The sequence below is a fragment of the Mangifera indica genome, chromosome 17 (genome assembly GCF_011075055.1).
Source record: "Mangifera indica cultivar Alphonso chromosome 17, CATAS_Mindica_2.1, whole genome shotgun sequence".
Classification (NCBI taxonomy): Eukaryota; Viridiplantae; Streptophyta; class Magnoliopsida; order Sapindales; family Anacardiaceae; genus Mangifera; species Mangifera indica.
In genome coordinates, this window is record NC_058153.1 from 9,551,627 (window position 1) to 9,569,926 (window position 18,300).

General features: G+C 34.6%; 2 protein-coding genes across 3 annotated transcripts; one reads left to right on the plus strand and one right to left on the minus strand.

Annotated features, from left to right (window-relative positions):
• Positions 1-2,351: 2,351 nt before the first annotated feature.
• Positions 2,352-6,321, minus strand: LOC123200944 (26S proteasome regulatory subunit 4 homolog B). Its single transcript, XM_044616349.1, has 6 exons — positions 5,711-6,321; positions 4,829-5,074; positions 4,041-4,210; positions 3,727-3,943; positions 3,471-3,611; positions 2,352-2,589 (listed from the first exon to the last, which is right to left on the minus strand). The coding sequence occupies exons 1-6, from the start codon at positions 6,185-6,187 to the stop codon at positions 2,506-2,508; spliced, it is 1,335 nt and encodes a 444-aa protein (XP_044472284.1). The 5' UTR covers positions 6,188-6,321; the 3' UTR covers positions 2,352-2,505.
• A 1,368-nt stretch (positions 6,322-7,689) lies between these two features.
• LOC123200658 lies at positions 7,690-16,471 on the plus strand. Of its 2 annotated transcripts, none has more exons than XM_044615973.1 (9): positions 7,690-10,404; positions 10,484-10,585; positions 10,743-10,895; positions 13,509-13,672; positions 13,822-13,969; positions 14,332-14,454; positions 14,580-14,667; positions 15,746-16,182; positions 16,267-16,471. In XM_044615973.1, exons 1-8 carry the CDS (start codon positions 8,062-8,064, stop codon positions 15,910-15,912), a joined length of 3,288 nt encoding a protein of 1,095 aa, XP_044471908.1. In that variant the 5' UTR covers positions 7,690-8,061; the 3' UTR covers positions 15,913-16,182; positions 16,267-16,471. The 2 variants fall into 2 exon arrangements, with proteins under 2 accessions (XP_044471908.1, XP_044471909.1); XM_044615974.1 differs by having other exon boundaries at positions 15,746-16,177.
• Positions 16,472-18,300: the final 1,829 nt, after the last annotated feature.

An 18,300-nucleotide genomic window follows, 5' to 3' on the forward strand; every position in this document is an offset into this window, starting at 1 on the left:
GGATTCTTCAAGCATATAATCATCATTGAGTGAGTTGACTTTAGTCTCTAAACCCTTCACAAGTCCTACTAAGGTCTGTTGCACCTTCTTAGCTTTACTTCTCGCAGTTGGCCCAACAAGAATGTGTAACGAATCTCTTTGATGGCTCGATGCTCCCATGACGCCTCCATCAGTCGAATCACCAAGTCGCCACCATGATGCACCATATTCTCATTCTCTTGGACTAAGACATAGTCTGCACCTGTCTCTAATTCAACCTGGAAGTAACCATAATTACTTATCGCAACCATTTCCATTAGCACTTTCATCTTTGACAGTTGAAACCTATCTTCCATATTTTCCATAATAGTTTCCTCTACATTTAGCTCAATTTTATGTTCAAAAATTTTAGCAACTTTTTCTACCTCTGTTTTTACTAGGTTAAACTTTTGTTCAAAATTTTCAATTTGTGGCAGACTCTAACCTCTAATCAAGTTGTTGATTTCATCAAAAGGCTCCATTAACATCCAATGGGAGGTGTTAAAGGACTCCATCAACAACCTTTGAAAACGTATCTTCGATTCTTGCAATGCCTCCCACAGATACTATAACATTTCCTGCTCAAACTCTTAGTCTGTTTCTTCAACCATGGTGAAGGATCACCATTTTGATACAAAATATTATAAACCTTGGGAGAACCACACCTCAAAAGTTAACTATTGAAATGAGAGAATCCAAGACCATATAAACCTCATATTAGTTGTCAATATTTTTTAATGTGGGATATGAGTCTCATACCTTGCATTTGAGATCCTACAAGGTATGAGACTTGGATCCCACATTAGAAGTATGAATAACTAGTGTGAGGTTTATATGACTGTGAGCTATCTCATTTCAATAGCTAAATTTTAAAGTATGATTCTCTTAAAGTTCATATCAATTGATATCAGAGTTATCATCATGTCTCTCATTTGAAATCTTGTGACGCGGGTGATAACACCGACATTGTAGTGTTTATTTAGGGCTAGTAGGGAGCTAACGCACAATCAACCCACGTGGGCACCAAGGCTGTAAAACGTGATGGTATGTTAGGATCCCAAATGCAAGATATGAGATTTGGATCTCACATTGGAAGTATGGGCAACTAGTATGAGGTTTATATGGTCTTGAGTTCTCCCATCTCAATAGCTAGCTTTTGAGGTATTGTTTTCCCAAGGTTCGTATCATTTGGTATCAGAGCCATTATCATGTCTTCTAGTTACAATTGTGCGACACAGGTGGTGATGTCAGTATTGTAGTGTACGTCCAAGGCTAACAGAGAGCTAACGTATAGCCAGCCTACATAGGTGCATAAACTGCGGAACGTGGTGGTATGATAGGATCTCAAATGCAAAGTATGAAACTTGGATCTCATATTAAAAAATATGGACAACTAGTGTAGAGTTTATATGATATTAGACTCTTCTATCTCAATAACTAGTTTTTGATGTATGATTCTCTTAAAGTTCGTATCGCAATTTTAACATGGTAACCATCTCCAATCTCTTGATTTGTGACTTTGTTCCATCTAAGACTAACAACAACATTTAAAGAGTGAGAGAAGTTTGAGAATGATGAGGCATTTCCCACTCAACATTGATAACATAATAGATTCTCATATTTTAAATTTGAAAAAAATATATTTTTCTAATTATCTATCGAAGTCTTCGTTAAAATATTTATATTATTTTATCTAAATATTATAATAGATGTGTAATTAATTGTTATTTAGCTTTTAAGACTAAAAATATTATAATAATACCCCTATTGAACTAAATTTTGAATAGTATATAAGAGTGTAAATGTCATATTTTGAAAACTTATTAGAAACAAATGGATATTTTTCCACTCTTTTTAAAAAAATTATCGAATTCACCTTCATATATGTTGAAAATATATTACAACCCCAATAATTTTTAATAAAATATTCACATTCTTAATTTATTATTATTTTTAGTTATTTAGGGGTGTAGTTGTCTTTTTAAACTTTCAAAAATATCATTAACACTTTTAACATTTTAGCAAACAATAGTTTGCACCCCCAAACAATCGATCACAAGTTATTGACAATTTTATCTATATTCATATTAGTAAATTTTTATATCAAATTTAATTAGAATTAATATAAATTACAAATACAAAAAAATAATTCGTAAAATTTTGGAGACAAGGTGTTCTTTAACTCACGGGTTTTTTTTGTCTTTTTAATAATTTTATAAAAAATTTAAAAATTTTCAAATGGATTAAAAAATAGTTTTTTTAAAACTTAAAGGATACAAATCGGTCATTTCAATAGACGTATGCTGGGAAAGAGTCATTTGGCCAAGTATAAATGATTGAGAAGACAAAAACCAAACCGTTATAATGTCACAAAACTGCAAACATTGTACTGTTCCGGGGACGCATATTTCCCTAAGATAGCTTCTTGGTAACAAAAAACAGGGTCATGGAAATACAGAGCAGTTGGCAGCCTCAGAAATAGGTTGCTTACATATAAAGTCCTTCTGGTACCCCTTCTTTCTTCTTAAACATCACCTTCTCCTTGGCTTTCTTGAAGTCTGCATGTGTCACCTGAAAGCACAATGCAAACATCAAGCTGGTGTTCATGTGCAGGCCCACCCACCAAACATGAGATATGATTGGGCAGATTTTTGCTCCAAAAATTACATTTTAACCGCTTAATTTAAAACAATACACTTAAACCTCATAACTTAAATATCTATCGTCAACCCTACATTAAAAGTAAAGAAATAAAATTTTAAAAGTGTAAATGTAAGATTTGAAACTTTTAGGGGCTTATTGATATTTTACTTGAGTAGAGCTGTGAGCTTGCAAGCTCACTGAGCTAGCTAACATCAAGCTTGAGCTTGTATGCAGCCCTATCCATGGATTCTTATAAGCCCCATTGTCATGCCATGCATGTTGTAGGTCTGACCCAAACAAGCATGTAAACCGAGCAATATATACGTCTGTCAAAAGGGAAACTTGTGCCTCTCACATACAAATCCTCAAAGATTCAAGCTTTTTACGTGCAGACCCACCCACCCAAACAAGAAAAGGTTGTTGGCCATGGATGCTTATGAGCCCAATCACATGCCACAGATGTTACCCACCCAAACAAGAAAAGGTTATTGTCAATGGATGCTTATAAGCCCAATCACATGCCACAGATGCTGTAATTTGGAAACAAACAGGCATGCAAACTGGGCAACATATAAATCTGCTAAACAAGAAATTTATGCCCTCAAATGCAAACGCTCAAACATCCAAGGTGGTGTTCATGTACAGGCCAACAGATCATGGAAGTTGATGAATGGGGAAAAAAAAAGGGTCAGGTCATGCATCTAGTGCCTGTTATTAACAATTGGAGTAAGAATGTATTGAAAAGCATCAGGTCAGTTGGAACAAGATAAAGGTACATAGTTCAACTTGTTTTTCAATCATAATCTCACCTTCATGCGGCGCTCTCTTAAAGCAAGCAAACCAGCTTCAGTACAGATTGCTTTGATATCAGCCCCAGAAAACTCATCCTTAGTCATCACAAACTCTTCCAAATTGACATCATCTGCTAATGTCATCCTAGAAGTATGTATCTGCAATTTAATCACAAATGTGAGAAAACTTTTCATCGCAAAAAAATTTAAATAAAAAACTCCGATATGAAAATTTGACTAATTAAACATCTTTCCAGATAATTTACCAAAGTACCTGAAAAATCCGCCTCCTAGTTTTAATGTCAGGAAGAGGAAATTCAATCTTCCTATCTATTCGTCCGGGACGCAGCAATGCAGGATCCAGACTCTCAATTCTATTTGTTGCAAGAATCACCTTAACATCTCCTCTTGAATCAAAACCATCTAATTGATTCAGCAACTCCAACATTGTCCTCTGAATTTCACGCTCACCACCTGAATGCGCATCATATCTGGGAAATAAAATTACAACACAGAAGGTCAAATCACTGCTCGACAGTAACAATTAACAGTGCTATATGTTCCAACCATTCATATTAAAGAAAAAACCTTTTTGTGCCAACTGCATCAATTTCATCAATGAAGACAATTGATGGTGAAAGATCATCTGCAACTCTAAAAAGTTCCCTGACCAATTTTGGGCCATCTCCCAGATATTTCTGAATCAATTCACTTCCAACAACACGCAAGAAAGTTGCTGATGTTGAGTTTGCCACTGCCTGAAGTAAAATATAAAACCATATTTGAGTGCAAAATGTAAGTAGCCATGCAAATATACCAGAAATTAACATTAAACAGTGATATCCAAATCCATGTTTTGGAGGCAAAGATTCTGGTTTCTTCCTTGATTAGGCAAACATTACATTCCATTCAACTAAAGCCTTCAAACACAACATTCATGTATCCTGATCCCCATAGCAACTGCAAAACTGACTTGATTTTGCCAGCACTACCAAGAGTATTCTGCTACAATAAGATATGCACGGTATCTTAAGGTTTATTCAAATATAGAGAAACCTAGCTTGCTGAACACAAAAAACAGGTGATGAAAGAGGAGTGTAAGAGAACTTGAATAAATGAGGATCTCTAGTTTTTGCACCTCACAACCTAGTGCTAGACCCAAAAACAAGATAACTCAAACCAACAATCATAAAAGTTACTGAAATACCATACACTTATAACATAAAGATAGAAATAATATGTAGTACCGCTACATTGTGTAGATTTTCATATTTTATTTAGTTTTAACATCCTTGTTAAACAATTGCACATCATAGGCTTTTATGCCTAAACTAATACAATAACATAAGCACATAAGCAAAGAAACATATGTGCACCTTAGCAAGCAAAGTTTTTCCAGTTCCAGGCTCCCCATAGAGTATGACTCCTTTAGGAGGTTTGATGCCAATATCTTCATACAATTCAGGATGAGTAAGCGGAAGCTCTACAGCTTCTTTAATTTCCTGTATTTGGGCATCCAATCCACCAATGTCAGCATATGATTCCAGTGGAGCCTTCTCAACCTTCATTACTGACACCATGGGATCAACATCATCTTGAAGAAGCCCAACAACAGAAAGGACCTGAACAGATACGAAAACAAAACACCAGGCAGATTTTCCATGAGTCAACACATTAAAAATTTGGCATTCCAATTAATGGCATCATAGGTATCTTCTAAATATCTCTGCCTGCTTCCATTGAATATATTATCAAAGAAACTTCACTCTTCTCTGTAAATCACTTTGCACATTAATCAGATTAATTGACGGGTAAAAAACACTAAAAAAAACACACAACAAAACCTTAAAACTTGAAAAACACATTCTTACCACTTGAGCAATTAAATCAAATCTTAATCCCGTGTAAACAACACCGTCATCCTAATATAACAATAAGCATTGCCAGTAAACTAATATTACAAATTTTATCACCTAATTCAAAAATAGTATGACTAAGAGTTTTTCCCGCTCGAAAACTATCACAAATTTTATCACCTAAATTCCATGGAAAAGATTAAAATAGAAAACTTCTACCTTAAACCTTCAAGCCCTACAGGTCAAAGCCAACCTCATTTCACAAAGGGTTTCAAGGTTCATATTCTATTTCAAAGTTCACATAACCACAGCTCCAACTTACGATTTTCAATTTCCACATCACAAATCAAACCTTAATTCCCAAAATTTCCAACAAAACAAAAAATCAAAAAATAAACAAACCTTATTATGCATAAGAATAGCACATCCAGGCTCCAGCTGATCCTTATCCACGAACGACAAAATCCCCACATAATACTCGGGCCCCACTGACGACGACACAATCGCGTGATTCTCATCAATCAACTCCTCCAAATTCCCCACGCTCATGGGCGTCCCACGCAGATCATCAACCTTCGATCGATCCTCCTCATTCTTCTCCTCCTGTGGCTTCAACCGCTCCTGATTAGCCACGAACTCCTCCTCCATCAACAGATAATCTTTGATGCGCTCCAGCTTCAGGAGCCGAAGCTTGCATTTCGTCAGCGGAGTCACAGTGGGGAGGCGCGAGGCGGCTTCTGAGCCCTTCTGTTTCCGCTGTTTGCGGCCCACGCGAGACGGCGGAGCTGCCGGCTCGAATTTCTTGTCCTTCTTGTTGTTTGAGGGGTCCTTCCGGTCACCGCCTGGCCTGTTTAGACCGCCTGAGGGGCCTTGTCCCATTGGTTTAAATGGACTTTGAGGTTCAGGGAGTTAGATTCAAGTGCCTCCAAGGCGTTTAACAAAAGCTCTGTGTTACTTCAGAGGAAGACGAGACCCGAGAAGATTGTTTGAGCGTCAAGGAAAGCCACTTTAACCTGAAGCACTTTCGGTCCTTTATATATGGCATAAAAACATTTTTTAATCTAAAAAAAAAAAAAAGGAAATTGAAATTATTATTCAATTCCTATCATTTTATTTTTTAAAGTTATTGTATTATCTCATATTAATAAAAGTTAAAAATAAATATTTTAAATATTCAAATTAATAATAATTTATTTATTTCTTTCTCATTTTACTCTTATCTTTTCTTTTATTCAAATAGTTATCAATTTCACCTTTATCCTCCCATTTTTTTCCTCTTTTTCTTTTGATCAATTCGTCAACAAATCTATTATCGATTGATTGATTTATTGATTAAAAGCTATTATTGAAGATAGCTTCAATTGAATGATTCATTGTTGGATATTTATGTAATATAATAGCATAAAAGTGTTTTTGGGACTCTTAAATAAAAAAAAAAAATGTGTTTAGGAATTATCAAAGAAAGACCATATCTTTCTGTGAAGGATTTTTAACCCCAATAAGTGAGAAAAATTTTAATATAGTCATCATTTTCGAAGAGAATAATAAGGAAAATTCAAGTTAAGCCAAACAAAAATCAATTCAAACTTAATTCAAATCTATAATATTTATTTTAAATTCAATCAAGTTGATGAAATATATCATTAAAAAGATAAATAATAATATCGGAAGATAAATCATTCACAAATCCTCATATTTTAGTCAAGTTATTAAATTAGAATTTTAACTCGTATTTATCCATTTTGGCCTAAGAGTGAATTCAACCTCACGTATATATAATATGGGCTAATAATAAATTATTCTCCTTGGGTAGAGTAAATCACAATATCCCACCCAAGGTTTGGCCTAAAACATTGGATCTTTTGCCATCAGGAAGTCAAATATTGGTCAAACTTTCTCCTGGCCCACGAAAATGTTCATGAGAAAGAGACTCTCGTGTGAGAGACAAATTTGCGCGTGGGGCTCGTGTTCGACAGCTGTCTCAATATTATTAGGAAATAGTCCAATTGGCTTGGATGATTGATATGTCTCCGCCTCGTGCCATTCAACTTAATACGTATAAAATTAATTTTAATTCAAATTATTTCAATTGGGTATTTTCACATCGAAGCAAAATGAAAAAGGAGAAAATTATGAATATAAAATAGATAATTAAGTAGGTTTCCAATAAATATAATTTATTTTAGATATTTTTCTTTAATATAAGTAAAGTCAATTATTTAATTATTATGAATCACCTTAGAAAATATTATTTGAATTTAGTTGATAAGTAAAACACTTTCCAAAATAATAGGAAGGTGCTATGAAGAACGAGGAAACCAGTTAGCGCCACGTGTGTCACTCACCACCTGGCGGACACGGGACTCCTATAGCTTCTCTTCTCTCTTTCCCTTGCAATCTACTGTTCTCTCCCTCACAAAGCACTATCTCCCTTCTTTTCCTCTTCTTAATTTTATTAACCCTTTTTTCTCCTTACGTAACCAATTTTTTTAAATTTTAACCACACTCTTATTATCACCTCCATAATCTTAATTCCCCAAGAATTTATATAGAAAGAGAGTGTGTGATTTATTGAATTGGGTTTGTCTCATTCAGGTACTCTTTTCTACCGTTTTCTAAAAATCGAATCTTGATTTTAGGGCTAGTTTTGCTTGGATCTAGGGTTTTTTGTTGGTTTTTTTATTAGCTTCCTCGAAGATTTAGATAGTGACCTTTGAGTATGAGCTACATGGTGTGAGTTTTTGTGACTCCCCATGTGTAATCAAGACATTGAATGCTTGAACAATTCTTTAGTTCACTCTGATAATCAAGAAGCGGTATTTTCCATGGATTCACCTTCTGCCATCGGTTCAACTCCGGGTTCAAAAGATGAAACCCCACGTGTAAAATTCTTGTGTAGTTTCTTGGGCAGCATTTTGCCCCGGCCCCACGATGGGAAATTGAGATATGTAGGTGGGGAGACTCGGATTGTGAGCTTGCCTAGGGATGTGAGTTATGAGGAGGTGATGAATAGGATGAGAGAGCTTTATGAGGGAGCTGTGGTGTTGAAGTATCAACAACCGGATGAGGATCTTGATGCTTTAGTATCGGTTGTTAATGATGATGATGTTGCTAACATGATGGAGGAGTATGATAAGTTGGGTTCTGGTGAAGGGTTTACAAGATTGAGGATTTTTCTGTTTTCACATCCGGACCAGGATGGTTCAAGGCATTATCTTGATGGGGATGATAGGGAGACTGAGAGGATGTATGTGGATGCTTTGAATAACATGAATGATGGTAATGATTTTAGGAAGATGCAACCGGATTCTCCTGTGCTTGCTCCGGTTGATGATATTCATTTGGCGGATAGGTTTTTTAACACCATGAGTCTTGAGGGTGGTTTACATAACCAGCCACAGTTTAATATGCATCACCTTACAATTCCTCATATGGGATCAGGGCAACTCCAGCAGCCTGTTACTCAGAGGTATAATGAAGTGGAAGGTCCATGGAGTCCTGCATATTATTCTCCTAGACACAATGGGCATCATGATCCAAGACCATTACCTGAGTTCCCATCTTCGCCTTCTTCTGCATGGCACCAAATGCCATTTGGCGAGGATAGACTGCCTGATGAATATGCTTGGCAACATGTAAATCATCATCCCACGTATGAACCCCAGCTGCAAATTTCTGAGAATCTAGGAAGGATGCAGCCAGGAGGTATATCTGGAGATAAGAGTGGTTTCCCTGGTAATACACTTCATGGCCATAATGTTTGTGATGCAAATGGAGTCTTTGACCACTGCCGGCCTATTGTTCACAGAAATCATCTGCACTTGGAGCAGCCCAGCATGGGTAATGGATTTCCTCAGGGATTAAACCCATTAGCTGAATATCATTCAAACAGGGAGAATTTTCTTTTGAATGCTGAAGCAAAGTTGCCACGTGGGATGTATCCTAAAGATCAGAATGATACTCAACCCTTTTACAATGAGAGTCAGAGTCATGAGAGAGGATGGATTCTGCAGCATCAGTTGAATACTTGGGTTGACAATGCAAGAACGCATGTCCCTGGAGCTGGAAGGTTGAGTGATCCCTACATGGTGGATAGTCCGGGCATGAATTTTCCTCTTGTGCATGGGAATCTGGCAGAGGGTCATCGTACGTCTGCAAAGCACGTTCACCATCGAGCAGGACCTGAAAGAGGGAGTGAAATGTTTCATGATCAAGCTGTGGCAGCACCCCACATGCATGTTCATCCGCCTGAAGAACGTGTGCGGTATGGGAATTTTCCTTATGGTGGTGATAATCTTCAACCAGCATCTCATGGACATGTGCATACACATAGTCTCTGGCAAAATGTTCAGAACCCAATGCACGGTGCTCCCTCTTATGAAGCATCTACTCCAATCGTTAATGGTTCCATTAATCCTGCATTTATAAGGGGTACAGTGGATGGCAATCCAAGGCTTGGTGTTGGGTTGGATAATCAAAACTCTTGGGTTGAGTCCTCAACAAAAGTACAGGGTTTTGATGGGACAGGTACCCCTACAGAATATTATTATGGCCCCGCTTTAAAGTTTAATCCACAAAATAATAATCATGGAAACCAATCTTCAGACCCTGTGCAGTCATCAGATTCTTCTTCTGTTTTGATTCATGATAGATTGGGGTCTTCCATATCTTCGGTTTCCAATACGGGATTGGGAGAAAAAAATGTGGTTGAAGCAGTTCAAATGGAGGACAAAATTAACCTTGGACCAGAAAATGAAGCAAATCACATAAAAGAGGCTGAAAACATCAACGTGCTAAGGATATTTTCTCCTGAACAGGATACAGTTGCTGATAAATCTAGTGGCCCAAATAGCTTGGAGAATGGGGAAGTGAGCGGTAATGTTGTGAAGCAAGGTGAAAATGGTCCTCCAGCTCCTCCAAAAGATTCACAGCTGTCAGCTAACTGTATGAGTTTCTTACCGGATTTGATTGCTTCTGTAAAAAGAGCAGCACTAGAAGGTGCAGAGGAGGTGAAAGCTAAAGTTGATGAAGATGCTGATTCCAACAAGCCCGATTCAGTGCCAAAAGAAGTGCGCACAAATGAATCTGAATTAATGGTGAGTGTTTGGTGAATTCTTTGCCAGAAAATATACTATTTAATTGTTTCTCCTTCTAATATCTTGGTTTGCTGAGCAGAACATTCATGGGGAATTGGAGATGGACCCTGATACTGACAATGTAAATTCAAAAATTGAGCCAACTAAGGCAGAGGCTGAAGCTATTGCCAGGGGGTTACAGGTTCCCATTTGCTCTTATTCTTGTCAGTAGTATAGTTCCAGCTTATCTTTGTGAATTCTTTTGTTTGCATTGTCTTGTCTAAATCTTAATTTGTTTCGCTGAGGCTTGGGTATGTTATGCTCTTTGGTAATGACATTACGCTTATTCTTTTTTTTAGACAATAAGAAATGCTGATCTTGAGGAGGTACGCGAATTAGGTTCAGGAACCTATGGAGCTGTTTATCATGGCAAGTGGAAGGGTTCTGATGTAGCAATAAAAAGAATCAAGGCCAGCTGCTTTGCGGGGAGACCGTCTGAAAGACAACGCTTGGTAGTATCTATATCCTTATTTACATCATCTATCGTTATCATTGTCTTTATTGTACCATAAAGACTGCTTTTTTTAATGCATGTGATAGATTTTTTGTAGTATGATACAAATTTGTTAAATGTAATGGTATTGTCATCATGTTTGTACATTGTAACTTGTTATGCTTGAGTACTGCTATCATGATCTATTGTTAAAAGGGGAAAACATGGGAATTTTCATCCACCAGGTGACATTATATCTGTATTTGTTTTCAACTCAGTTCAGACAACACAGTCAAACTGTTTTATGGTAAAATAAGTACTCACTCTTTGCATGGTATTTCTATGTTATTTCAAGTGTTGTGCACTAATTGAGGACGAAATAAGTAACATTTTTCAAGACTATTTTACGTGTTGAAATATCATTATTAATTAATAGATTGAGAACAAGATAAGTCTGAATACAGAACAATTCCTAGCCCTGCCTCAGGTAAGATACCACTTTAAAGTGCTACATTTCACAGAATATCTCCATATGATTACAACCAAATGAAGAATAGGGTGAAATAAACATTCTATTAAGATAGCTACATGAGAGCCCTTTGTGTATGAAGAATTTATGACTTCCTCCTATATATCATAGACAGCGAATTCATTGTGATGGAGCATGTAAAACTAGTTGATAAAGAATGGATAAATGAAAAGGGAACTAGTTGTTAATGAATAAAATGCTTCTGTAATGAAAATATAATTTGAAAGATGGTCGCAAGATATTTAATAGATAGATCATAGTAAGGAAGGTATATGTAGCAGATTGTGCATTGATGGAAGAAATGAATATATATAATTATTTGTAACTGTTTAACCATTTTAAAGAAGAGATTGAGGTAGGATAGTAGGGGACTAGAAATCCACACAGATAAAAAAAATCTGAAATGTGGAGCAATTCTTTTCTAGATAGTGAAAAAGAATTTGTTAGGCATAATCTTCCCTTCTCTGTCCCTAAATAAGCAAACTATACAAAGTTAGTCAAAACCCTTCCCCAATTAAGAGAAATTTTGTCATCTACAATCCTTGCTTGTTTTCTTGTAAAAAGAAAAAAAGGGGGATATGGGGTTAAAGATAAATTAAAGCAGTTTGATCTTATATGCGCTCATATTTTGAACTTTTAGAATTGTATGCAATGAACCCTTCCTGTCATCTTTTCTTTATAATTTTTGTGTATCAGGAAGTGTGTACTTAACTTTTTTTGGTTAGCACGAAGCGTGTATTAGACTTTTCTTTAGTGAATGCTCGGAATGCTAGTTTAGTTCAAACATGATTTAACTGTAGTGTTTAACATCTTTGAGTCCCTGTATGTCTAAGCTTTAATTTGCTTAGTTTTACGGTTTGGTAGATGCTACGGGTATCTTGAGTTATGTTTTTATTTGACTTTTTTCTTTTGTTTCACTCTTTATTTGATCTTGGAAGATTTGTAATATTCGTTCACATACCATTTACAATTTTAAAACAAAAAATAAGTATAACAAAGAATTGAATTTGTAAGTAAAATATTGAAAACACTTGAAAAGCAAAAAATAGTTTTCTATGTTTCATTTTTGTTGTGCATAAATGATAACAGATGTGTTTTTCCTGTTTCCACTGTCAGATACTATTTTTAGAAAATGATAGGGAATGCATTTTCAATTTTTGAGATCAAGAAAACAAACTTCTTATTTTGTATGTTCAAATTTATTTTAAAGACAAAAGCATTGAATACAATATTGAATTCTGCCTTTGTCAGTTATCTTTGTCTTTGTTTGCTCTGTAATTTGCTTAGAACGAAATGTTGTATATGAATCATTGGATTTCATTTTTATGTAATTCTACATTATTTGTTTTGTCATGATTATCCTTGTTCCCAATTTCTTATATATTATCATCAACATTAATAGTGTTGGAAAAATGTGTTGACCTCCTGTGATAACATACCTGATCACTGCCAATCTCCCTTGGTTTTAGAAAAAGGGAAATTGAAGTATATTAATAGTCGTAAAGAGAGAGACAAGAGTGAATAAGAAACCCAACAGTAATTTTTACCTCAAGTGTCTATACGTGAACTCCCTTGAAAACTATGTCAATCTGTAAATCAGAACCACAAAAATTGACAAAAATAAAACAGTTTAGGCAGAAACACCTTCCAATTAAAGAATTTCCCTGTGAGGTTTAAACCTGTCATAAATGTCCATTGAATTTCATCTAATACCTCATCCGAGTTCAAAATATATGTTTTGCCTATATTCTAAACCATGAGGCAGGCTTATAATTTGGTCAAACCTTAAAAACTAGTGAATGAAAATATAATTATAACTATCTGGCCAAATTCTTAGATTGTAAGTATACAGGTTGCTTTGTTTTGCTTACATCAGGACTTTGTTTCATATTCTTGGGGAATAATAACCCGATCTAAAGCTGAAAACATGGATGATGTTTTTTTTTTAAATTAATTGAAGAATTTGTGAAGCAACAATCTACATAAGCTTGTGCTAAAATTATCATTACCATACATTATATTCATATTTTTTCATTTGTATCTGTTTCTTTTTATTCTTGGAATTTTATGCATGATTATGATCAGTTATATGTTTCTTTTCAGATTGCAGATTTCTGGAAGGAGGCTTTGTTATTAAGTTCTTTGCACCATCCAAATGTTGTGGCTTTTTATGGTATAGTACGTGATGGTCCTGATGGATCTCTAGCAACTGTGACGGAATTCATGGTTAATGGATCGTTGAAACAGTTTTTGCAGAAGAAGGACAGGTGAGTTTCCATTTATAATGTTACCGTTCTCTGTTCTAACATTGATTTCTGATTCATGAATGGAATTTCTTTATGGCTAAACATTAAATAAACAAGAAGATTATGGAGCTTTTAATTTAGAATATCTGATGTTATAATTTGTTGAGCAGAACTATTGACCGGCGTAAGAGACTCATCATAGCTATGGACGCAGCTTTTGGCATGGAGTATTTGCATGGAAAGAACATTGTACATTTTGATTTAAAATGTGAAAACCTGTTGGTGAATATGAGAGATCCTCAGCGACCAGTATGCAAGGTATTCTAATGTCAGTACAAATGACACATTTGAACTCGGTTCCAGTTTTTTCTTAATGGTATCTGATAATTCTCCATCTACGTTATTTTTGGTCCTTGGTGTTGGAGTTCTTTGAACATTGTGAATTTCATGGTCAGCTTTCTGTTATTGTTGTGTATTATTCTGTGGTTTGAGAAGGATTTATGCTCTTGTTTCTTCTCTAGATTTACCAAAAAATTAAAAAAAAAAGATTTTGTGGTGTTCAACCTTTTTGTTCTTGTTCTTCCTCCTTTTTGATTTAGATTACGTCTTAAACTCGGTAGTACTGTTCTATTACATGAGGTACAGATTTTTTAACTGAAAAATTGTGCCTTCTTTTTCAGATTGGTGATTTAGGCTTGTCAAAGGTAAAGCAACAGACTTTAGTGTCAGGAGGTGTTCGTGGAACTTTACCATGGATGGCACCTGAGCTTCTGAGTGGTAAAAGTCACATGGTAACGGAAAAGGTAAAATTATTTTGTGTAAAAACTGCTTTCCTCAACTTAAAAAAGTTACATTTCTTCTACTTTTTTGGATATCCACTGTCCTTTTTACTATTGTGTTTCATATTCTGTTGGTTTTCAAACTGTAGATTGATGTATACTCGTTTGGGATTGTTATGTGGGAACTTCTTACAGGGGATGAACCCTATACAGATATGCATGTTGCTTCTATTATTGGTAAGCATAAAAATAACAGTAGACTGTAATTTCTATCCAACTCATGGTATGATATGTTTTCCCGCATTTTAACATAATAACAATATTAGCTATATGTGTGAGGATGGAGATTCTTGTTGCTTGTGCTTCCCAGTGTGATTGACAATATGATCTATTTTGTGCTTTTTGGTTTATATTTGATATCTCTTGCAATTATCATCCAGTATGATAGCCTATCTGTATTTGGCCTTAGAACATTTCTCTTTATCTGTGACAACAGAAATTGAACTAAATATATATTATTTTTGGATTTATGATATATTTGATGTTTTATCGCATAAAAATAATTTAAATGGGCCAGTTTGATTAATGTTTTGAATGACCTGAGGTCCTCTTCTGCCTTTTCTTTCATCTCTTTTCCCTCATCAGAGGCACTGGAGAGCTCATGAGTCACTGGCTTGTTATGTATTGTGTTAGTCTGTTGGAACTTTGATTCTGATTTTATAGGGATTTTTTTAAATTAAAACATCAAAGCATTGAAGACAGCATAGATTTTTCTTGCCTATATTTGAAATCTAGGATTGTTGCAGTTATATGTTCGATTTGTAATTTTTTTTGAAAACGATCACAGAAGAATTATACAATCGTAACCTACTTATACTGTGCTGATAGTTTTGTTTGAAAGTTTTATACCCCTGACCTCAGCTTAGGGTCATTCTGTTAGATTTTGTCACCTCCAAGTCTAAATACGTCTTTCAAGTTCTTGTTTACTCCATTCATAGGATAATTTTCTTTATGCTTGGAAGAATAACCAGGAAGTGAGCTACAATGTCAATGTGTTGGTTGATTGTGGATTTCTACTTCACTGTATACGAGTTAATGAGGCTATTTATTTCTTTTGAAAATATCAAAATTCTTTACCATATGAGTAGAATATTACAGCATGCTTAGGCTTTATATTTCCAACAAGGATTTGAGAAGTACATGCACTTTCTTTTTCCTCATCCTGTTAGTGTTTACATGTTTTGGCTTTAGTGATAAAATGTTCAATATGTCAGCTATCAGTTGATTAATATGGTGATCAAATTGATGATTTCAGGAGGAATTGTGAACAACACATTACGCCCAAAACTTCCAACGTGGTGTGATCCTGAATGGAAGTCTCTGATGGAAAGTTGTTGGGCATCTGATCCTGCAGAGAGACCATCGTTTTCAGAAATCTCTCAGAAGCTACGGAGTATGGCAGCTGCAATCAATGTGAAATAACTCTAAAATATAAAAGCTAGTATATTTCATTTTGCTGAGTTTATTGAGGAGATGGAAAAATAAAATTATTAATGTCAGTTTAAGATCACATCTCAGTTTTGAAGTATTGCAGACTAATAGTGTAATACTCTACCTTGGCGGTCTACATAAATGAACCTTTCGTTGAACTGCCATGAAAACATTCCCTTTGTATGGCTCTGGAGACTTGGTTCTGCCCTGAAGACTTCATAAAACACCGAGGAGGGGAAGGGGGCACAATCCAAATGTGAGGTATTTGCCTCTCATCATCGTAAAATTTCATATCATCTCTTTCACCCTTCATATTTACCAAGTGATCTGAACTTCTCTTAACAGGATTTTGTTACATTGGATATATATGAACGTGGTGGCAGTGTGGAAGGTGAATCTCTACTATTATTCGATGACACTGGACCAAGTTCTTAATATATTTTTGGAGGATTTGTACATAGGTTAAATATGAATATTGTGTTCTTAAGTTTTTATCATGAAAGAACACATTCATATTATGCATCAAAATATAAGATGAACTTGGAACCCAGTTATGAATCTTTTTGCTGTGCTTTATTTTTATTAAAGAATTTGCATCATAGTCTCTCTCATACAATGGTAAGTTTCCTCATTAATATGATTTTTCTTGGAGGACCTGAAATACTATCAAGTTTCTGGAATAAAATTTTGCTGCTTTGAAGCTCTTGCAGAAGTGGTTTAAATATTTGATTTCCTTTGTTGAAGTGTTATTATCCAATTGATTTGAGCATGTATAAAATAAAATAAAAATTTAAAATTAGTAGTCATTATGCAAGGTATTTCCAGGCAGAATAAGAAAGGAAAGAATAAATAATTGTCAACAATAATAGCTCAGTCCAAAAAGACAGTGGCGAGGTTATGCCATTAACAGACTCCTTAATTTCACCTTCTTCACTTGCTCTCTTGACCCTACTACCTAATTTTTATGTATGTATGAAGCCTATAAGAGGGTTCCATATTAACCAACTCTAAGTTGATTAATATTAAAGCTAATTAATTAAAATTTAATCACACTGATAATACTGAGGGAGGGAGTAGCTGGGAAATAACTAACAAAGAGTAGCACTGATAATATTCATACATCTGTTTGACGTTACATTGTTCTTCAATGAAACATGCCATTGAGATGGGGCTTGAGGTGTGTTTAATTAATTGGTCTTCCAATGATGGGAGAATGTGAAGCAAGAGGCTTGGCATCATCACCAACTCTATTAAGGCAACCAAAATCCACAAGGTCAAATTTTATGACACAATTATCATCATCCACTCTCTTTTAATATCTTTGCTCTTGAAATAATTATAATAATTAAACTATACATTGCCTTTGAATAATCAATCACATTATAATTTTTTTTTTCTTTTTTTGTAATGTTTACATTTTTTTCTCTCTAGATTCTTATATGTTACCGTGGAAGGCAAGAGATGTATTAATTTTTATATTCTTAGATAATTAATTATATGTTAATACATTCTATATCATCAATTACTTATTATTTGCAAGTCATTATCTCATGAGACTTCAAACTAGGAAATCAGAGATATTTCTTGGGATATATAACATTATTTGTTTAATATATTTTGTATCTATAATTTAACAATACAATGATGATCTAAACGTTGAAATGATATATTAACAAGAACAATAAATCTATGTGTATTTATTTTAACTATATAAATGAGTATACATTTATGTGTGTCATCACGTGATTGAGTAATTTTGAATTATAGATAAAATAACACTTAATTATATAATGACTAATATAAGTATGTACATATTTACATACCTATAGTAAGTACGCATAATATTACTCTAACAAAAAATATTAAAATATGAATTAAATTATATATAAAAATAAATTTATTAATTTGTTTATATAAACTAATATAATAATAATATACAAAAGTTTGACAGACGACGAAGGGTAGACAACTGAGAACAAAGTGGAGAGGGTTGAAGGGAGGATCAACGATGAAGCATTCACCTCCCCTCTTCGCTCCATCCTCAGTTGTCTGCTCTTCATCATTTGTTGGCCCTTTATCATCCATGGCAGAGAAAGAATAGTGGCTACTGACTAGAAAAGACATTAGAGAAAAGAAAGAAAAATATAAACCCTAAGAAAAAAAATGAATTTCCAAACTTTAGATTAGAGAACATTGTTAGTTTTTAAAATAAAAAAGAAAAAAATGATAAAATTTTAATTTTTTCTTATATTTTTATAAATAACAATTTTATCTTTAATCATAATAGAGAATTTTAATAGAAAGATAGGTATTTGAGTTTTCGAAATCTAATGAGTATTGGGGGATTTAGACCAAAACTTGGGTGGGAATAAATCTCTT

Coding starts and splice junctions, on each gene's coding strand:
- LOC123200658 (XM_044615973.1), top strand. CDS start 8,062: ATGTGTAATCAAGACATTGAATGCTTGAACAATTCTTTAGTTCACTCT. Junction 13,673..13,821: donor TTTTTGCAGAAGAAGGACAG/GTGAGTTTCCAT, acceptor TTTGTTGAGCAG/AACTATTGACCGGCGTAAGA. Junction 14,668..15,745: donor GCATGTTGCTTCTATTATTG/GTAAGCATAAAA, acceptor TGATGATTTCAG/GAGGAATTGTGAACAACACA.
- LOC123200944 (XM_044616349.1), bottom strand. CDS start 6,187: ATGGGACAAGGCCCCTCAGGCGGTCTAAACAGGCCAGGCGGTGACCGG. Junction 3,944..4,040: donor GATGCAGTTGGCACAAAAAG/GTTTTTTCTTTA, acceptor TTTATTTCCCAG/ATATGATGCGCATTCAGGTG. Junction 2,590..3,470: donor TAAGAGAGCGCCGCATGAAG/GTGAGATTATGA, acceptor TTGTGCTTTCAG/GTGACACATGCAGACTTCAA.